The sequence below is a fragment of the Beta vulgaris genome, chromosome 8, assembly GCF_026745355.1.
Source record: "Beta vulgaris subsp. vulgaris cultivar EL10 chromosome 8, EL10.2, whole genome shotgun sequence".
Classification (NCBI taxonomy): Eukaryota; Viridiplantae; Streptophyta; class Magnoliopsida; order Caryophyllales; family Amaranthaceae; genus Beta; species Beta vulgaris.
Window position 1 is genome coordinate 4591771 of NC_079209.1, and position 23148 is coordinate 4614918.

The 23148-nt window shown below is 34.3% G+C and overlaps 1 protein-coding gene across 1 annotated transcript; it reads left to right on the plus strand.

Moving 5' to 3' along the window:
* Positions 1-876: 876 nt before the first annotated feature.
* Positions 877-12581, plus strand: LOC104900749 (uncharacterized). Its single transcript, XM_010688254.4, has 18 exons — positions 877-1283; positions 5271-5393; positions 5475-5600; positions 5724-5786; positions 6556-6663; positions 7220-7297; positions 8059-8151; positions 8289-8375; positions 9217-9318; positions 9396-9515; positions 9625-9687; positions 9784-9926; positions 10274-10355; positions 10465-10523; positions 10632-10677; positions 11900-11991; positions 12098-12167; positions 12262-12581. The coding sequence occupies exons 1-18, from the start codon at positions 1029-1031 to the stop codon at positions 12331-12333; spliced, it is 1782 nt and encodes a 593-aa protein (XP_010686556.1). The 5' UTR covers positions 877-1028; the 3' UTR covers positions 12334-12581.
* The last annotated feature ends 10567 nt before the right edge of the window (positions 12582-23148 follow it).

The following is a 23148-nucleotide window of genomic DNA, read 5'->3' on the forward strand; positions in this document are numbered from 1 at the left end:
AAGTATTGCACTTATTTATTAAATGAATGAATTGTTATTTTTGCAAATAAGTAATTAAGAATTTAAGTGTTAGAAATACACATCAACAAACATAAAAATCAAGGTATCACAAATAGGGATGCTTATCGAGCGAGCCGAACCCGAATAACACTGGGTTTGGCTCGAGCTCGTTTAACTTTTCATGGGCTCGACTCGGCTCGTGTGCGCACTGAGTTTGGGGGAACCGAGATCGTGATTAGAATTTGCGGCTCGAGCTCAACTCGTGAGCTCGTTTAGGCTATTTTTATATCTTAAGAGAAATACTTAATATAATTTTTAATATATACAAATAATTTTTCAATATATAAATAATTTTTAATATAATATATTTTTTCATATAAAATACTTTTTAAATAAATTTTTATTTTAGTATAAAATAATAATCGAGATGTTCACGAGCTTTACGAGCCGAGATTTGCCTAGCTCGGCTCGGCTTGTTTAAGTCTCAAGCCGAGCTTCAACGAGCTGAGCTTTGACCAAGCCAAGCCCGAGCTGCTCGCGAGCTTGTCAGACTCATTATCACCCTTAATCACATATTCACAATTTTTGCAAAATCAACAAGACAATATCAAACTATGGTCCACAATAAAATTAGAATAGACACAGTCCACATGTACGTAGGCTAAGCTAAGTATCGAAATCGAATCCAAACAATGAAATAATAGCCCAATACTAATCATATGGGCTTAACCCGTACAAAACGGACTTTAACCAGTCTTCTTATTCCTCACAAATCCTATCATTTTACCAGCAAGCAGCTCTAAGCAGTGGTCACGTGCATGTGCTACCATGAGTACCATCTTTACTCTTCTAATATAAATTCAAACTTTCCAGATTTAACCCTTTTCCCATTTCTTCCTCTTTAGAAGAGCGATAGATAAATAATCAGAGAGTTGCGAAATCGAAGCGACGAAAACGAGAGAGATAAAAATTCGCAACTCAGCTCTCTATAAAGAGGAGAGAGAAAGAAACAGCCGATTACGGCGGAGATGACGGTGGAGGTGATTAACAGTGGTGTTGCTGCTTCTGCTTCTGCTGCGGTTTTTCAAAACGGCGGTGTCGCAAATGGCGATTTCAAGATAAACCCTAAAAAATCGAAGGACAATGAACGTCGTCGCCGACGACGGAAACAGAAGAAGAAGAGCAAGAATTTGTCGTCGCAAGTTAAAGAAGATGGTAATGAGAGTGATTCTCATGATAATGTTGACGGTGATGTTAGTAATGGCGACTCTGCTCATTCTCAGGTACTTTTTTCGGCGTTGCTTCGATTTTGTTTTGTGTCTGTTTAGTTTAGTTTAGTTCGGTTGTTTTTTTGGTTGCTAAATTGTTGCTGATGATAGATTTTAGGGTTTCTAGAGTGTGTTTTTCGCTTGGATTAGGTTAGTGGATTTTACGAATTTTTGGATTGGATTAGTTACAAGAGTTGTGTGATCTGTGTTGGAGTTGTGGTTTTCGCGTGTTTGGAGTTGTCTTATCGAGCTGAAATCATTTTAGTCATCTGGATATTCTGTGCAATTAAGAATTTGGAAGTGTTAGTATGAGCTGGTGAAGTATTTAAAATAGTTTGCTTGTACATTGGGTGACATTGTTGCTCATGTTTACCTCAAAATGATAGGCTATATAATTTTCATTACTTGTGTTGTTTAAGAAACTTATTAGATCACTGTTTTACCCTAGATGACTACATGTTGTGGTGGATATTTTCGTTTCAGACACCTGCACTCACTATACTTGTTTAATTTTCATCTTACTTGGAAGATTGATTACTTGAGATTTGTGGAAGACATAATTTTAAATTGAAATATTTGGAATTGTATGAACTTGAATGGGGAACTATGCTATATTGATATGATAATAATTTCGATCAAGTTGTAAGCATTCTGTGGTGCTAGGTGAAAGCTCATTGACTAGCTAGTTTTGTGTTTGCTAGATTTATGAGAGCTTATAACTACTTGATTGTGTACACCAATAAGGACATTGACATGTTTCATCGTTGGACAATATTTTTTTATTATGATATAGATTTATACGTTGAGTGTATTAGGACCTTCTAATTATATACTTTATTTCGCTTTTGTTACTTTGACCTTTTACATTATTCATATACTAACTTCGATCGGAGTGATACGACTCATACGTAGAACAAAATTTCGTATAAAAGATGCTTGGGTGTTTGTCAATTAGAGTTTTGAAGCAAAAAGAGAGTTTTGGACCACTTTTAGAGTTTTTACTAGTCAAAAACTCTAAAAGAAATGTTTGGTAACACAGAGTTTTAGAGAGAGTTTTGGAATGAACACTCTCAAAATGAAAAAACTCCTAATAGGAGCTTTTTCTTTAGGTAAAAATATGTTCAATGACTTTTTTGCCTCTAATAATAATACTACATATATGTATTAAAATGTCTATAAATGTCATTTCACTCAAACAAATAACAATAAGCTTTTAGAAATCAGTTAATTGTTACCAAACATATTTATAAAAAAGTTGTCAAATCAGTAGTCAAATCTGCTCAACAAAAAGTTAAAACTCTAACAACAAATTCTAAACTCTAATAGCTAAATTCTAAACTCTATTTGCAAATAGGGCCGCTATTAACTTAATTTGCAACGACTCACACTAATATTTAAGGTCGAAGTTGTATGTTAAAAAGCGTGAAATTCAAAGCGTTGCAACTCATATAGTAGGAGGAACCGAGGAAATATATATAAAGCCAACAAATTCGCCAAGAAATTAACACCTCCCTCATCTTTAAATGCCAAATGTCCTTATGTTTGTAAGGAAACTAAATATAACATAAATGGATTTATTTGATAGTACTAACCATGAAATTATAATATTTACTGTAATTAATAAACTGAAGACTTGGACATTAGAATTAAGGAAGAAGATGATGATATGCAATTGATGGACATGAAAATTACAGAAAATAAAAGGATAAATGCCAAGTTTTAGAGTGACTTGGTCACACTCCCAAATTAACCAATAAAATCAAAGTTTTTTTCACCATATACCCCTGCCAATTTTTTTTTGCACCATATACCCTTTCTACTTTTGAAGTTCACCATATACCCCTCGTTTTTTGAAAAAATATATCCAGTTATTCTTAATGAGTAACAGCGTTAAACTCCGTTAATCATTAACCACTAATCACCTCTAACTCTAATTAACTAACTTAAATCTCACCCTAATCCTAATACCCTAATTGGGGTCAAGGCAAGTAGACTATAAATAGAGGAGATTAGGGAGAGAAAAAGGCATCAAGAAAATATTGGAGAAGTTTATTTTAGTGGTTAGTATGGGATTGTGACCAAGTCAGTCGAAAACTTGGCATTTATTTTTTTTTATTTTCTGTAATTTTCATTTCCATCAATCAACTATCATCGTCTTCTTCCTTAATTCTACTGTCCAAGTATTCAGTTTATTACATTACATAATCATATATGTAATTATAGCAAATTGTAATCTTACAATAATGTTGAAATTGATGATCATAGTTTATAAAATTATTTCTATAACATTGATATTCGATCAATTATTGTATTATATAATAACTTCTTGGGATTATTTTATTTTAAATTCATTGTAATATCTTTGCCAAAGATATGTGCTCTCTCCATCTTTTAGATAATTGTTTTGTTATTGTAGATACACACTTTAATACAAATTTGAAAGAGCTTAAGTTATTGGTCCATTTGTTTTCTTTACTTTATATAATGAAAAGAGAAAGGGTCGGTTTATTTTAATTTAAGGGTGATCGAAAGCATGAAGAGAGAAAACATCGGCCAAGTATGATTAAATTACTATATAAGATGAATAAAGCATAGTGAGTATATCTTTACGAAATGAATCGAAATGAAAAATGGGTACTCATTTATGGAAAATAGGGAATATTTTTTTATAATAGATTTTAGCCCGTGTATGGCACGGGCGACAAGTCTAGTGTGGTATAATTATTGAATACTCATGTGTCATTTTTATATTTTCATTTCAAATGTACAAATATATTAATTTGAAAATATATGAACTTAATGTGTGCAAATATATACAAGTGTATATATACTCAATTCCTACGTGGAATCTTGATATTATTCAAAACTACATAGAAATTTCTATTTTTTTCAAATATATATGAAAAATCATTCAGTTTGGGTGAATACTTTAAAGATATCAAATATTTGTAAGCTCTTCTACTAATACATAATTACATATACTTGATATGTTCTAACATAAATGGAACACTTATCGGTTTAAGCTGTTCTAAAATAATGGTCTTTGTGGTGTGGAGACTGGAGAGAGTATGTTATTTTTGTTGATTGTAAAGTTAGGTCATGGGAGAGGAATAATGGTCTTTGTGGTGTGGAGAGTCAATATGTTATAGTTTGGGTGAGCACGGGTTAGGGATCAAATTAAAGGATTCTTGGATATTTTTTTGATAGGAAAGGAAGATTATAATAAATGTTACACCAAGGGCAAAAAGGGTGCGTACAACAACAACCCCCTTTCACGTAAAATGAAAATCCACTTTAATGGACATCACAATTAAAATATTAATCAAATTCTCACTTTCTAATTTACCCGTCAATATTGTCCGTGATTGTCTTCGATGACGATGCATCTTTTAACCAGATCTACATAATTGCTATAAAAGAACTCTTTAACTCGAGACTAAGTAACCCAGCCTCTCTAACGATGCAATGATGCAAAGCCTAGTAGGAAAAATTGTTGACTAGGTTGCACAGATGGATACTGGTACGGGTTCGGATTTCGGGTACAGGGACGGAAAACGGTGAGATTACAAAATATTAGGAATCGGTAATTCGGTAGGCATACCCGTACAGGATACGTATCGGTGCATGTGTGGTACGAGTATGTGACCTTGAAGACTTACCTGTGCTACATACTTGTTGAAGGGTCTGGGTGTAGTTACAAGCACAACTTCTTCAAAACCTTCGATCTTTGATGATTGGGGTTTGGTCTTAGATCTCGTGTCTACAAATTGTAGACATATCAGTTTATACTTTATATAATTCTATTATTTCTATAGAACAATAGAGCTTCTCGTCTTATCCTTTCGGCGATTATTGAATTCTTTGTGACAATGCTTGCTCTTCATTGGATTCTGATGGTGATTTTTGAATTTTGCAATGAGACGATGAATTGTGAGGTTATTTTGGTTCATTTGATTTTCTTTGGTTGATGTTTGACCTTTGTGCTCTCTGTTTAATTTCCAGGTCGTGGAGCAAGTTGAGGTTAAATATGTCCCAGAGAAAGCAGCAGACTTGGATGATGCCTGGTTTATGGATTTTAAGAAGATTTTTGAGAAGTTCTCATTTACTGAACCTGATGGCGATGAGGTATAGACTTCTTAAAGGTTATAAGTATTAGGTTGGAACTTGTATCAGTGGGCCTTATTTAACTACTCCCCATTGACTCAGGGTGATGACAAAAAGGATGAAACAGATCAAGATTTAGTGGGAAAGAAAAAAGCTGACTCGGATTCAGATGAGGAAGAACAAGATAACCAACAGAAGGAGAAAGGGATCTCTAATAAAAAAAAGAAGGTGCTGTAGCTGATCAATAGTTTCTCCTTTTTTCTTCCTTTTTTTTATTTTTTTGCTGATGTCAAGTGTGCTTTCAAGAAAATGTTGTCTTCCTCTGACTCGGTCATTTTCACATCTATTCAGATGCAAAGGAGAATGAAGATTGCTGAGCTTAAGCAGATTAGCCGAAAGCCTGACGTGGTCGAGGTAGGAATGCTAGTTATTATTCTTGTACCCTATATCTTGTAAAAAAAATGACACTTTTTAATTCCACATGCAAAATATAGCTGATTTGGTAAATGTTTGATCTCATAATGTGTCACTGGAAAATGATAGAATGGGATATGATCTCCTTTGAGCATAAGAAGTTTTGTCCCTGGGATGTGTTATTGTGTTAACGCTGAGCTTTGATAGGTTAATATGGGTGTATTGTTCTCAACCTAAATTGTTCAGTTCAGTTTAGTGTAAATAAGTTCGATGTAGTTCATCTCAAATGGCTTCAGTATAGATACTTTAGCATGAACTTGTTGAAAAGAATGCACGAACAAGTTTAATTTAGCAACGACAAGTTCAGTTGAGTTTGGCACTTTCTTAGTTCATTCCAGCTTTGTACAGAATGTGCCTTGAATGGTCACTTTATCAAATCATACAAGGATGTAGACAGGCAGATTATCTTTTGTCTTGGGCACAGCCCTTTTATCACTTGTTGCTCAGGATGTATGTTGTTATTTAATGTGAACTTTTGTTTCATTTCCTTTTCTTAGATTGAGGCTACTATAGTTATTATTTATGCTAATTGATGTTAATTGACAAGAATTTGTTCAATATCTGTGCAATACTTGTAATTTCTGATTTTGTTGATGGACCTTGGCAAGTTCCTTTATATACATTCAAATCATTCAACTGTTTGAGTTATATTGTTTCCATAGACATGTTGCTCTGCTCCATTTATAACCCTTATTTTTTCTTTTTGAAGATCTGGGATGCAACCGCATCTGACCCGAAGTTGCTGGTGTTTCTTAAGTCGTACCGGAATACAGTTCCTGTCCCAAGGCACTGGTGTCAGAAGAGGAAGTATTTGCAGGTTAGTAATTGCAGCTGATATGCCTTCTACTTGCTAAACTATGAATGCATAACCATGGGTCTATTAGTATGTGTCATTTGGGGGAGAGGTAAAGGTGATAACAGTCGATGAGATGTTATCTTATACGTATATATGTGGTTCTTGCAGGGTAGCGGCTGTGACATACATGGAGGCAAGACTGGTAGGTTTCTGCCAAAGGGGGACAATTGACTGGGTTCTCTATTAATGTGTCAGGCAGTGGGCTGGGATGTAGAACATGATTGATACTTGATAATATTGGTTTAAGATATAGTAAATTTTGTTTGTCCGCATTGACATTCAGGGGCTTTCTCATGTCAGTGTTAGGTCTCTATTTGGTTTCAGATGCCTCAGCACACTTGAGTATTGCTTAGGCTGAACATGTTTGCGCCTGATGATTTGAGATCTGGCTAAGATTCTAGATTGGACTCAGAGCTTAGCATGTGAAATTCTAAATTGGAATTAGTATCAGTAAATGTTTATGTGCATTTTGGATTGTGAACTTTTCTCTCATCAGTTACTGACACATGTTTTACAGGGGAAGCGTGGTATCGAAAAGCAGCCGTTTCAGCTTCCTGATTTTATTGCTGCAACCGGTATCGAAAAGATTCGACAGGTAACTTCAGGGACTAGTTTGTATACCCGGGCTATGCCCCGGGTACCTATAATTTTCATTATTAATAATTTACTTTAAAATGATATCACCAAATATCATTTGGTTTAGTGGTCAAGACTTAAGTATATCAACTTGAAGGTCATGGGATCAAATTCTATACAATGCATTTACTATTTTTTTTGTTGTATATGGATCATGTGTGGAAAAACCACCTAAGGGAGAGCGCCACATGCGTGTCCCTTGGTTAAGAATACTTTGTAATATATTAGTATAAATTCTTGACACTTACTATTTCATGATTTTGGATATTGGATATCTGAGAAAAGCAAGCATACATTTCTAATTTTATTTTTTCCTACCTTCCTTACTTCCAATGATGATTCCTCTAAAAACCATTGCCATAATGACATAAAAGGAAATAATAGTTCCGGGCTGTTTTCTTCTTGTCATCAATCTAACCCCATTTATATATGGTGCCATTTTTGGGGTTCTTTTCCTGGAGGTGAAAAATAGTTCAGATATAGTCTTGCCTTGTACAATTATTTCTTCTAGAAAATGACCAGCTGTTCTTGATTGTACTATCAGTGCATTTCTACTTCTCTAATTTATTTTTTAATGCATTGTGTAGGTACTATCTACATGTATTTTTAAGGGTTTTTGTTACATTTTGATGTTGAAATCATAATAAATTTGCTCTTATAAGCAATTAATACATTAGGATGCAATGAAGGTGTAATCTTCACCACTTTTTTTGTTTACAGGCTTATATTGAAAAGGAGGACAGTAAGAAATTAAAGCAGAAACAACGTGAACGTATGCAACCAAAGATGGGAAAGATGGATATTGACTATCAGGTTCTTTTCCTTTTTAGCTGCCTGGTGTACAGCAATTTAGTGGAGTGGCTTGGGAAAATAAGAATTATTGGTTTACAAAAATGCCATTGATTATCTTGGTGACAAATTTTGTGATTAACTTTTCTTGTTTCTTTTAGGTTCTGCATGATGCATTTTTTAAATATCAGACGAAGCCAAAGTTGACATCATATGGTGATTTGTATTATGAAGGGAAAGAATTTGAGGTATGCTATTGTGTTTCCTGTTCCTCCACTGTATGTCCATGTATGTTTATCTACTTCTGCTTCTGCTGTTGCTTCTGTATCATGGCTGGTCATGTCTTTATTTACATGCTCCATTGACATTAGTGTTGCCAGAATAATGCCTATTTGACCGCGTCTTGGATTCCGAGTCTGATTAGCTTTAAACAACTTATTGAATGCAACTGAAAATGAACAAGTGTGTATGCGGACATGAAAGTGCTGTTCGTGAACATTAACGAGTTGAATTTGAGGTGTTTCAGCTTATTTCTTTAGTCCAATGAGTTGTGGCTCTTTATGTGGTTAGTAAACTTGCTTCGACTTAGCGTTGGCCTAGTTTGTGTGCAAGTTCAAAAGTGTACTTGTTTGTTTGTAGCCTCCTTGACTTTTGTTTCTTAAAAAGACCCATATCAGCTGTTTCAGTGGTCTATCAGCTTGATGATGGACAATTCAATAAGAGTAGAAGCAAGTTGGCTGCCGATTTATCAATGCTGAAATGTGATTTCTTTCATTTACGTCGATAGTCACCTTTGTTTTGTATTCTGACCAGGTTGCAGGTGCTGAGTATATTGCTCTATGTTTTTTTTTCGTGCCTTCTATCATCTGATATTTTTCCTCGAGCATTTGAGATAAAAAAGCTCGTAACTTAGATGCGTATTCAGGAATATTGTTGCATATCTACACCAGTTCAAAATTTAAATGCTCACTAGTTTGGGCCTTTGGGAACTTATGTCAAAGTGTGTCTACTAGAGAGCAATGTGATAAAATATATGTCTCATTAGATGATCAGCAAGACACATCTGTTTTATTACTTGTCTTAATTCAGGTGAAACTTAGGGAGATGAAGCCCGGCACCTTGTCTAAGGACCTGAAGGAAGCACTTGGTATGCCGGAGGGTGCTCCTCCTCCGTGGCTCATCAATATGCAGGTAAGTTTTGCAATCATATCTCCGTTTTGGTGTGCATCTGTTTATTGGTTTCTTATAGTCTATTTTTTTTTTTACAGAGATACGGTCCTCCTCCATCATACCCACACCTGAAAATTCCTGGGCTAAATGCTCCAATTCCACCCGGTGCTAGTTTTGGTTATCATCCTGGAGGCTGGGGTAAACCTCCTGTTGATGAAGTAAGTGTTTTTATTCAATTCTAAGTAAGTGGGTTGGGGTACTTGGCCATATCCCCCTAAATTCTCTCTAAATTGGCGGTTGATTTCCCCTTTGTTGTGTGTGTGATAGTTTGGGCGTCCATTATATGGAGATGTATTTGGTGTTCAGCAGCTAGATGAACCAAATTACGAGGTATACTTGTAAATTTCTATGTTCATTATAATTTTTGCCCATTTTCTTACTTTGATCTTTTTCTAAAGAGGCCATAACTTTGTGTAATGGATTTAGGAAGAGCCTGTGGACAAGTCTAAGCACTGGGGAGATTTAGAAGAAGAAGAAGAAGAAGAGGAAGAAGAGGAGGAGGAAGAAGAGGAGGAACTTGAAGAGGAGGAGCTTGAGGATGGCATTCAGTCTATTGATAGCCTGTCCAGGTAATTCAGTTAGTTACTGTAATTTTGGTCTTTAAAACAGAAAACATTCGTTTAGATTAGGCTGTCATTGAGGTCTTGAGCATTGTTTCTGATATTCTTGTGACTTTTTTTGGCCATTCATATGCAGTTGATTTTCACTTAACTTCTTACCCAGTTAGGAGAGGTCTTGAGCATTGTTTCTGATATTCTTGTGACTTTTTTTGGCCATTCATATGTAGTTGATTTACACTTAACTTCTTACTCAGTTAGGAGAGTGAGAGGAAATGGAGAAGGTTCCATTTGTTATCCTTCATTTACTCGTGGTTCAAGTTATATTGTTACTGATGATAGCCGTATCTCTTTTGCAGTACTCCTACTGGTGTTGAAACCCCTGATGTCATTGACCTTCGTAAGCAACAGAGGAAAGAGCCTGAGAAACCCCTTTATCAAGTAAGCTAGTGATCTGTGATTTCACCTGATGGCTTTAATGTTCTATGGATAGTATGGCATTGAATGCTATTTTGGTGCTAATCTATTCTATTTTTTCATCTTTGTGAAGGTACTTGAAGAAAAAGAAGAGAGAATTGCTCCAGGCACGTTGTTGGGAACAAGTCATACGTATGTGTCTGGATACCGGAAACATTCAATTCTAGAAATCTGTTCCATTTTTTTTTTTTTTTTTTACTTTTTTCGAAAATGATGAAAGCTCTTTTTTTCCGTTATCAGGTATGTTGTTGGAGCTGCCACTCAGGACAAAGCTGGGGCTAAGAGGGTAAGAAACATGCTTCTTTTTCTTGAGGCTCCTACCTCTCACCTACAGAAATTATTGGCTTTTTTTTTTCGAGTTCCTTGCTCCCTAAGGGCTGATGTTAGTAGAGTGCTTGTCAGTGGTTTTGAACTGTTTATGTCTGTATATAATTGAGTTGGATGTAGCATTCAATTTTGTTTTCCTTTTTTTTTTTGAAGAAAGGTGGGGGGGGGGGGGGAGAGAGGAGATATGTTGGAATTAGTCATGTCTAATAATGGGGAAGACACAAGTTTGGTGTGCAGAGCTCAAGGACTCTTATTGATGGAAACAGTTGTGCACTATGGGCCATTGTTATGGGGGAGGGGGGGGGGGTGGAGGATCTGTGGTGTGGATGAACTTAATTATACACCCCACGTCGTTTCGAAAGTGAGATCACACCAGCTTGTAGAAGAGGAAAGATCGCTGTTAAATGCCAGCCTCCTTTCATAATGGGGGACAAATTGTTACTTCAACAAAGTTTGGTTTGTAAGGTATAATGACTTATTGGTGTAAATAATTGTACTCTAATGGACCATTATGCAAATCAATGTAGCTTCGGCTTTTAGTGAAACGTGGAAGAATGGTTCGTGAACTTTTGTTTACCTAATAGATTCATTATTCATGTTGTCATCTGCTTTCAGAACTCTAGAGTGTAAGGATATATGAGCTACATGTTGGAATTAGTCTTGTCTAATAACGGGGGAGACAACGAAGTTTGGTGTGCAGAGCTCAAGGACTCTTATTGATGGAAACAGTTGTACACTATGGGCCATTGTTATGTGGGAGGGGGGGGGGGGTGGAGGATCTGTGGTGTGGATGAACTTAATTATACACCGCCACGTCGTTTCGAAAGTGAGATCACACCAGCTTGTTGAAGAGGGAAAGATTGCTGTTAAATGCCAGTCTCTCCTTTCATAATGGGGGAGAAATTGTTACTTCGACAAAGTTTGGTGTGTAAGGTTTAATGACTTATTGGTGTAAATAATTGTACTCTAATGGACCATTATGCAAATCAATGTATAGCTTCGGTTTTTAGTGAAACGTGGAAGAAGGGTTCGTGAAGTTTTGTTTACCTAATAGATTCATCGTTCATGTTGTCATCTGCTTTCAGAACTCTAGTGTGTAAGGATATATGAGCTACTTGTGGGGGGAGACTTTCACTTCACTGATTGATGTCTACTGATGGTCTTCGACCTTTTGTTTACAGGTTGATCTTCTTAGGGGTCAAAAGGCAGATAAAGTGGATGTGTCTCTACAGCCAGAAGAACTGGAGGCCATGGACAACGTATTGGCTGCGAAGTAAGTTTATCTCTTTATGATATCTTCCACCTGTTCATGCAATCATCCATTTTGGGATTCTCGAAATTTTCTATAATCATTGATCATCTTCCGTCTTATCTTGTAGGTATGAAGAGGCTCGGGAAGAGGAGAGATTACGTAGCCAGCGTGAGGATTTCAGTGATATGGTTGCGGAGGTTTGTATCTTACTTTTTGGAATCAATTCTACCAAGAGCTTCATTTTATTTTAAAATTGTTAATTCTTTTTTTAATGATTAATTCCCTCTACAGAATGAGAAAAAGAGGAAGCGAAAGATGCAGGAAAAGGACGGGAAATCGAAGAAGAAGGATTTCAAATTTTAGGAAGTTTCAGATGTATTTTCGTTTTATTATCTGATCAGGGTTGAGGCAGTTTCTTGCTCAGTTTGAAGTTCGATCCGTTTGGTTCTCCTACTGATCCTTAGTAGTACAAGTTTTTGTTCTATCTGTACAACTATTGAAGTTTTGAGGGAGGTTGATGCTGTCTTGAAATTAGGATGTATACCTACAATCAACCCACCTCCGTGTAAAATCTATAAAAGAGAGCAGTCTATAATTTTCTTTACTTTTTACCTTTCGTTTTGTTTTGGCTTTGTGTCTATGGTGTGAGTCTTTGGTTTATTTGGTTTGGTGTTTGGAAATGGACGTTTGAAGGACCTTTCTTGTTCCCTTGAAGTTGATGTGTGGGCATAATTTCTTGTTTCCTTGCATTATTCAGTCTGCAGTCTTGTCATAATATGGTAGACTGGGTCCTTTGATCTACACTGCATGGTGAGCAGCGTGGCCCGGGTTCCTGTTGCATTGTAAGGCGCAAAGAGAATGCGAACCGCACAATGATGCTACTTGTTACATACTCTAGTAGCCACTTGAAATTTGTAAGCATAAGTGGCTGCAAACGTCTAGTCACTCGTTTGCAGTATTGAGTATTCTCTCAGTTTGTGATTACGAGTGAGAATTGATTGTTCATCCATGATTGACATAGGGTGGTGACCTCGACAAGACTACAAATAATTGAATGGAGATGATATAGGGTTTCGGCAGCAGGACAATCTTTGGAAGAAAATTTAGTGTGCATGAGTTTGTCTGACTTGCTACTTTGCGTTATTAATCCATGTTTCTAATAAAGACCATTGGTTCTACATCAAGTCTAAATTCATTACATTACAGTGAACCCTCTGAGCTACGAAAAAAGAAACTTGACTTCAAATTTATAGAAGATTGGTGGAATATATAGCCCCAAAAGCGGTGATGGCAGTCAAGACTTAATCCTCATTTACCCCATATCCTAATGGCTTAAAACCTAGGTCAGGTTATGCCCATCCAATGTGTTTAGTGGTCTAAAGTTTAAGGGAAGCATCGCTATGTACATAAAATAGGACCAATTCAGTTTTTGATGAAGGCTAGTAACGATTTCTTGAGTAATGTGGAGAAGCAAGGTGTATACTCTAGAGGTTTTAATTTATAAGGCATGTTATCCTATTAGAACATTTTCTTTGACCATCAAGAAATTCAAGGAGCGTCATAAGATATTATTTAAACAATTCTTGAAAGATAAAAACTGCGAGGAAAACTAAAATTGCGTGTGTAAATGTTTCAATTCAGTGCAACTTAATGTTTTAATAATTATTTTTGTTTTTAGTATTACTATTATAATTATTTTCGTATTATTAATAATTATTACTGATATTATTGTTATTGTTATTATCATTGTTATTTTTATTATTATCATTTCAGTTTAGTTCTCATTATCATTTCAGTTCAGTTTCAAACAATTTAAGAAGACAAGGCCCGAGTTGTCTACTTTATGACCAAGTCTCAATCTACATCCAATTCAAAGTAATTATGTTTAAGTAATCCCACTACATTAAACCGCGAATGAGTCGTATCGTTAATTATAATTGGCTGATATAATTATTTTATTGATATTTCTCTAGACTAGCAAAAAAAAAATGCACAAAATTCAATAGACTTTCTAAGAGTCTTAAATACACATAGGTAACTGATGAGAAACATAATTTTAGAAAATCTGCTTTGGTGATTAGTTTTTCTTCTCCTTATCTATTGGAAATGGTTACATCAAGCCTTTGGGGTTACATATGATAAAGCAGTCATATGTGTGATTTTATCATAAGTTCTTTAACTAATACACCATTTAAATAAGTATATTTAATGATTTTGTAATGCTACAACCTTTATTTTTTGAGATATATTGAAAAACATTTAGTCATTACGTATCTTTCAAATCTGTGTTGATATCGCTGTTTCTTTTATACTTTGCATAGTCTCTTTAGCTTTTAACAAATTTTTGTATGAAACGAGTGTACAATAATAGTATAATATTTATATATAAGTTGTCATCTTAAGGTGAAATGTTATATATTAAACAGAGGTAACTATTTTTGTTAAATGGGATACATTTACTTTTATAGAAGTGACTTGTTTAAGTTAAAGGTCACCCTTTTTTAAAAAACGACCCCGATCTTGACTTGAAATGTGTCTATTTTAGCTTAAAGCGAATTGGTCTGATAATAAATTTATTGTACATCCCTAATACACACAATACTAATTGTTACTAATTATAGTTCTATTGTCCATCTCTCCTTAATGAGATATTACACAGTTCCAAGATCACAATTTACTCCCTTCTTATAGTTCATTGTTTTATATCTATTGTAATAATATTGTGTATCTAGAAGGCCTATGAGGCACATTGGCTAATTATTCTCATATAGCATTCACTAATATATCTTTATATAAATCATACTCTTATGTTAAAGTCAAATAGAAAATAGAATGCTATATTTTCAATGGAATTTTATACTTCCTTTGTTTAAGTATAAGTGCAATACTTACTATTTTCACAAATTTCAAAATAAATTTAAAATAACATTATTTATGCGGGATTGACTTCTTCTATCTCTTCATCACATAAGTCCTTTTTTTTTAATTTATTTTTCTCTCTCTCTCTTTTTTTTTATTTTTTGATTTTGTGCCTCTCCTGTATTCAAAGCGTCTATCGTGCTCCCTAGTGCTGCTTCTCAAATTATTTCCACATTTTACATTTTACTCATCTGAGCAACATATATGACAAATATACAAAAAATAAAAAGTAACTGGAAGCACATAAAAATGTTCCTAAAAACATCTATAAAATTACACCTTATATATATTTCATTTATTTTACAATGAAAAAAGTATAATTTTTCAAAAGGTTACAATATCTAAACAGATTAATGTTATACTACAACAAAGAAAAAGGACATGACATCACTGAGATTTTAATGCTGTATAGTACTAATATTATGGTTGATTTGCTTTATTTTGGTCGGCAAGAAGCCACACAAGCTAGTGTACTATAAATCTAAAATGGTGATCGAATTCAGCCTTGCATAGTCTTTGCCAAAAACTTAATTTGTCAAGTAGTTGACGTACATATACCATTATAGCAAGGACTTAGAAGCATATGACTTAAAGTCTTAAAAAATGTGAAGATTTTCGCAGAAACTAACAAAATTAAAGAGCATAACAACATATGGAAGGTCCAAAAACATCCTGAAATGTCCAAAAAAATATGATGTGTAAGTGTAACCAATGTTATGATGACATGGTTTGAATAAGATGAAATAATTTTAGAGAACTGTAAGATAGGCACATAGAATAGAACCCACGTACAAGCTATAAGCTATTGCAACTAGAGAGTAGTATTAGATAGGTTTTGGCAGAATTCAGGTGGAATTCCTCACATGCGCATGCACTATTTTCTGCATGAATGAAAAGCCAAAAATCTTCATTTTCTCGAAAGTTTAGTTGTAAGTTTTTGGAAGGTGCAAATTCTCCCTTTAATTTTATCCACATTTTTGGAATTACTGGTTACTAAGGTACTTATCCATTAAGAAACCATACAAAAGTGGGAATGAATTATGAATGGATACACTTTTTCTAGCCCACTGTATCATAAGGTACAACTGTAAAAGTTATGAGTACTACTCTTTGCACAACCAAAAAACAGAAGAAAAAGTTACTGAGTACTCTATGCATGACAAATTCTCCCACCTCTGTAAGGTATATTTAACTTCAATTCAGTGGTTATAATTTTGCTATGAGAAGAATTATGTGGAAAAAATAATGGTTTCTGGGGTGATATATAAATTGTAGAACACCAAAAAAAAAAAATCAAAAGTGAGAGAATAATGTTACGTTGGAGATACGTTTTTACATTAATCCAAAATGTTATATTACCTCCATTTAATATTATTTGCAACGATTAGACATTTTCTACTCATAATTTATGTCAAATTGTTGCAAATAATATGAAACGGAGGTAGTAGAAGTATTTATTGCTTTTATTGATCCATTTTGGATTTGTGCTGCATTTGGGAACTTGAGAGTTTTGATTATTTTTAGAAGATCTTCCAAAATTTATAATTATTTTAAAATAAAAATGGAGATTACTTCTAAAAGATGGTTGAAACTTAGGATTATTTATATTTATGTTTTCGTGTTATGAAGCCTATGGACTAATTAATTAAATGAGCCGAAGGTTTAATTTGTATAAGCTAATTAATGTTGAAGCCTACAAATGACCCTTTATGTAGAAAAAACTCAAGGAATTCAAGCTAAACTTATTAAAACAAATTCAAATTAAGTATGATGAACCGAGTTGGACTTGTAGTCTTGAACAAACTTGGACGAACTTTGATTTATAATTTATATCATCAATCGTGTCATATACCATTGAGCGAAGAAATTATAAAAGGTAAACAAAAATCAAAATAAGAATATTTCCTTAATTCCTTCGTTTTTTTTAATTTTTACTCATTTACTTCAAGTGACCGAACTTGAAAAACTTTGACTTATATCTTCAAAGTTTTATATAAGAAAAATATTATAACGTAGATTTTTATTAGATTTATTTTGATGTATATATATACTTGTACTAAATCAGAATCCATAATATTTATAATATGTAACAAGAAATATTAATGATTAAAATTTACATTAAGACCGTGTAAAATATAAACTTAGGGGACTTCAATATTCACAAATTAAACATTACAAATTTTATATAATTTGAGCCACCAACCCACTTGGTATATACTACCTCTGTTTTTATTTAGTTGCAACATTTTGACTTTCACGCTTGCCAATGTACAATTTCAAATCGTTTTATCTCTAATTGTATGTAAGTAAAAATTATAAAAATTTGATATTATGAAAGCTTACATCGAAACGAATCAAACAAGACCCCATATAACTATATTTTGTTTAACATATAAATCAATAAATGTGGTCAAATAAGAGAACATGAATAGTGCAATTTGTCAAACGTTGCAACTAAAAAAGAACGGAGGTAGTATGAGACTATGAGTATGACATGCATATTTAGATATTCATACAACTGTGAGGCGATGAGTTATATGTACACCTTTCTAGCAAATCATACGTGGTGGGGGTAAAAAAAAATTCTCACTTGTCGCATCAATGATCAATATGGCTAAATTATATTGCGCTTATATAAGAGATTTTGTTGGCCTGCAAAATCACATCAAGCCATTAGGAATTAAGCACTTAAGCTTAAACCACTAATAAGAATACGTTTAAATGATTTGACCATTAAGCATTAAAAACTTTACATTATAAGTGGAACTATACTAACTAAACTTAGGGACCAAGGGAAAAAGTCCTTAAATTATATACTAATATATTTGTTTATATTTTGTATTCCTTAATGTTCATAAGAAAACAAAGAACAAGTGTTTTGCCAAATCTGTACTTTGGTTCATGCAGCACTCTCACTTTTTTTTTTTTAAAGAAAGAAAAGGGATTTCATTAATATTTCGCCAAACGGCATTTACAAGTCAGTTCTGAAAAACATAAAATTCTAATAGAAATACATATCACCCTAGAAATGTAAACATCGCAGATTTGACTTAATTTTGCTTTAATAAAAATCTTCATCTGAAGCAATGCAATCTGTGAGTTCGCTCTGGTTCGGCATACGATCTGCAGATGCGGAAATTTTGTGATGAATGTACTCCAATAGTCTTCCATAATTTTACTGAAGTTGTGAAATCCTAATTCTTCAGGTTGAATCTCGAACTTCAACCAATGAGAATAATTTCTCATACCTAAAAACAAAAGAACTATACTCACAACTCCCATAGGGGAGAAGGAGATTTCCAAAACAGAAACTAAAAACCCCATAAAAGGGTTTGGGAAAATCTCATAAATAGATACTAATTTATTGAACAAAACAAGAAAATGAACTAAAAACTGAAAATAAAAGGGAAAAAGGGGCTTACCATGGATGAAAACATCCATGACAGCCCCCTAATTGATGAAGAAGGGGTAAGGGAGGTTAGGGTTTTAGAGAGAAAAAAGGAGAGGGGAGGCTAGGTATTGCAGCACTATCACTTTAGTATGCCAGAAAAATGATGTCGTTTTTACAATGTACACTTTTAGTTTCATACCTTACTTCTTTGGCACTCTCTTATAAAGTCACACGGATAAAACCTTAATTGCATAGACAATTGAAAATTACTATTATTAGTGATTATGTGTGGATTATTTATGGACCCACCTTTGTCCGTACAAACATATAAGTTAGGACAGGAGTCATTTTCTAATGCCATAATATATGTGTCAAATTAAGTTACGTGCATCTATTCAAGAAACTAGTGGAGAAGGTTAACATCAAGTGATGGTGATTTTACCATTTTTAATTGATAACAAGCTCAAAGTTGTTTGTCCAAAATTACTAGTGGAATAACATGTACTTAGGGCTGAGGTTTCATGCCTACGTGGGAGATTGTTGTCAAGCTCAACATCAATAGCAATAGGTTAATAATTATATTTTGAGAGATAACAAAATCACATTGATCTTTTGGGGGTTGAAGTTTTATGTATTAGGCTACTATAATGAGTAATTGCCTTTCAGAATGATAAGAACTTGTTTTGTTATAATGACCTTATTGTTCTAATAAAAGAGTTTGTAACTTGGTAAGTTGGTATCTTCTTCGATTCTAGTCTATTTTGAACTACACAAAGTTTTAAGTGTAATTGTTACACAATAATATGTGTACGTAACAACATATTCACACGTGTGAAAGGTAAATGTTGTTTGCACTGCTCCATGTACACTACCACCATGAACAAACTCTCTTAGTACTTTTTGTCTCCTCCCCTCAGCTCACGCCTCTCGTAGTTCACCAAAAAAAAAAATTGTTTCCCGAATTCTCAATTGATTAAGACGAAAATCATATCTTATTGCGATTATCTCACTTAAGAAGACGAAAGTACAACAATATTTCCAGATTTTACAACCTTTGAATCAGATCTTGTTGCTTTTTCCGATAATTTTTGGTGTTCTTGTGCCATATTGCTGAATCGCAAACCTAAAATCATTACTCCCTTCGTCCCAGAATAGTTTGAACATTTTCCTTTTATGTTTTCCTAAATTAGTTTGATGCACAATTATAGGCTTTCTTGCCATTCACAGTCTCTAGCACTTCATTTAATGGATTTACAAAAATTAATTCTATGTTTAACATATTTACAGTGTGCCCTTTCTGCCAAGTAAAAGATTGTGAATGGAAATTGGCAAGAAATCCTTTCTGCCTGCAAAAGACAAGTGCCTTCTACTCCATGTTCTGATTCTTGTAGTAATCTTTGTTGGAATATTTATAGTGCAATGGGTTTCATGCTCACATGATCATATACTAGAAGAGGAGGAGGTCTAGTATGTCAAAGTTTAGAGTACGCAAAAACGCAAAGGCACGTAGAAAACCAAGCAAAGACAGAAGGTTGGTCGCGGGTCGCGACCTCGGGGCCATCGCGAGTCGCGACAGGTGTTGCGGGTCGCGACCAGTGCCTTGCCGCGACTCGCGATCTGTTTCGCGAGTCGCGACATGTCTTCTGTTTTGGGGACGTGAAAAGGTGCGTTGACGGTTTTCAACCGTTGTAATGTGTACGTTATCCGTTTAATGACTATCTACGATTCTTAATCAGTGAAGGTCCTTAACCAGTGATTAAAGGGGAGGGGGGTTATGAAAGTAACAACTCTAATCTATAAAGGGTATATTTCTATATAACCTTTGTGATTCTTATGAGGAGAGATATAGAAAAATCAGTTTTTCATACTCTAAACTACTTGCTTTGCTTAAGAGAAACATTGCTAATTTCTCTTGAGTGTTATTCACAAACTCTAAACACAAGTTCTTGTTGATTCACTTAGAAGATCATCTAGTGAATTGTTCTCTCCATTGTATCTCATTAGTTGTTTCGTGGTAACCCGGTGATCCTAGAGGGGTAAAATGAAACTAATAGAAAAGCGTAGTTTCTGTGCTTTGGAGTGGTATATCCGGTTCTCTTGTTTGATCACACCTAACAATTTATTAGTCTAAACCTCTTTTCTTTTCGGATATGGCTCAATCACTCAGGGACATGATTATGAACTTCCAAAAGTTGGACAAGTTCGAGGGGGTGGGATATCAAAGATGGCAAAAGAAGATGCACTTCTTGTTGACTACTTTGAATGTGGTGTATGTTCTTTCAACACCCATGCCACCATTCCCGAAAGATGGAGAGGAAGAGTCTATTGAGACTACAAGGAAGAGGATAAAGTGGGAATCAAAATGATGACTACATTTGCCGGGGTCATATTCTCAACTTTCTTACTGACCCTTTAATTTGTTCGATTTCTACCAAAACTTGGAGAGTGCAAAGGAACTTTGAGATGCTCTTGAGGCCAAGTATATTTTGGAAGATGCTTCAAGTAATAAATTTCTTGTAAGTAATTTTAATTCATTTAAAATGACTAATGATCGGCCTATTGTAGAGCAAGGATCTTTCGTCAATTGCAACCTTTTATAATAGCGAGTTTGTTAATTGCAGCCTATTCATTTCAAACTCTCCAATTGCAGCCATATAAAATCAAGGTACCTTTAAGTTGCAGCCCAATTCCATTTCCAGGCCAAAAATGACGTCATGTTAATCATAGTTAAGGTCCAACGGTCATTTTAAGGCCAAAACCCTCTATTTCTCTCTCTCCTCTAACCTCCATTTTCTCTCCTCTCTCTCCAGGACCACCATTTTCTCTATCTTCTCTCTTATCTCCTCTCTCCCCTCTCCTCTCTGTGCTGGCATTTTCGAAAATAGGTGTCTTTGCTCTATTTTATAAGTATTTTGTCATGCGAAAATCTCAGTCGGCATCCATTTCACCTAACAAGGGCGGGAATGGAATCCGATTGGGTGTAAAAACACGAAAGAAGCGCAAAAAACTTGATGCAATTTGTGAGGATGAATATACTCGGATTCGTAGGGTGTCAGATGAGGGTACTAGTGGAGGAGGACATTTGGGAGATGACACTGAGACTTAGAGGAGAGAGAAAATGGAGGTTAGAGGAGAGAGAAAATGGAGGTCAGAGGAAAGAGAGAGATAGAAGTCGAGGGTTTCAGAGGAAAGTGGAAAAGAGTTGAGACTTTAATTAAGTATGGCGTCATAATCAGGCTAATTTGGCCTGAAAATAAAATTGGACTGCAACTTAAAGGTACCTTGATTTTATAAGGCTGCAATTGGAGAGTTTGAAATGAATAGGCTGCAATTAACAAACTCGCTATTATAAAAGGCTGCAATTAACAAAGTCGCTATTATAAAACCCTTGCATTACTACACGGCACATTATTACATTCGACTCAATGAAAATACTTCTTTAAATTCTCTCTAGTAAGATCGTTGAAGTAAATGCTTGAATATAATAAGTTCTACTAATTATAACGTAGGTGTTCAAAATACATATAATCACAATAGAACAAACAATTTATGAAAGTAACATGGTCCATCCACAAAAGGGACCAATATATGCACGAATGTAATGCAAATTAAACGTTATGCACCCTACATAATAATACATCTTAGTATGCAACTAAATTATATCAGAATATAAATTTATTATTTTAACTACATAAAAAAACTAAAAAACCAATAAAAGGCAAAAAGCTAATTACCAAATATAACTAAATTACAATGGAGTTACTACTATTAGATTTTATAGGTTATGAAGAATAATTCTCGGTCTTCATGTGCGTGCACATGAATTTGTGTGGGTGCCGATTTTTTTAGTGTCTTTTTTTTAAATATATAATCTCTCTTTGTGATTATGTTTTCAATCTCTCGTGTGAGTACTGTAGTGTGTTTCAATCTCACTCTCTCTCTGTATGTGCATGTTTCAGTATATCTCTATTTGTTAGCTAATTACGGGAATTATTAGAATATAAAATATTATTATACAAGTATGCAACTACATTGAGGTTGAGGTAGTTTAGAAGTGGCATCGCTTCTTAATTCATATCCATAAGATCTAAGGATCAAACCTCATGTGGTTCATTTGAGGATTTCCTCTTATCCTCTTCAAGTGAGTCCGCTTCATTTTACATTAATAAAAAAAAGTATGCAACTACACATGCATCGAAAATTCTACTTAATTACCTACGAGGCTAGGATTACGTAAACAATTTTTGTCTATTATTTTGCAGAAAATCGAACTTTTTCAGAAGTGTAATTTCTAAAATGAATTAGTATAATGCCACATAGGAAGATCATAACATTTATAATCTAAAATGAATCTAATAGAAATATAATTCTTTTTCTGAAATGTGTAGCAAAACGTCATTGTACATGCATATATGAGTATAACTCTATATTTTAGGCCGTATTATCAAATTACTTAAATAACCCCCAACTTGTAAAACGTAATGAAACTGAACGATTTTAGAGACGATGTTATGGAGGTAAAGAGTATTATATAACTAACCCCAACCCTATTTCCTTTTGATAAATCCATCTATATATATTTGAGTTTTTTCTTCTTTGACTTTTTCTATAACTATTTTCTGAAATTTGAAATAAAACTTTGACCTAAAAAAACAAATTAAACCTAATATATGTAATAAATTAGAGTCAGTATAAAACTATTCCTGACACTTCAACTATCAACTTAAACTTTTGGTTGAGTTCTTGGTCCTTTGACATAATACTAGAGCCATTGTGACATAAAGGTCACGGGTTCAAATTCATCCACCCCTCCTATCTAAGTGGAATATTTAGCGCCGGCTATGAGGGAGGCTCTCGCATGAGAAGGC

What these genes read in the sequence shown, in the direction of transcription:
- LOC104900749 (XM_010688254.4), top strand. Translation starts at nt 1,029, where the DNA reads ATGACGGTGGAGGTGATTAACAGTGGTGTTGCTGCTTCTGCTTCTGCT. An exon ending in GAAAGCCTGACGTGGTCGAG is followed by an intron (nt 5,787 to 6,555) that starts GTAGGAATGCTA and finishes TTCTTTTTGAAG; the next exon opens with ATCTGGGATGCAACCGCATC. An exon ending in AGAAGAGGAAGTATTTGCAG is followed by an intron (nt 6,664 to 7,219) that starts GTTAGTAATTGC and finishes CATGTTTTACAG; the next exon opens with GGGAAGCGTGGTATCGAAAA.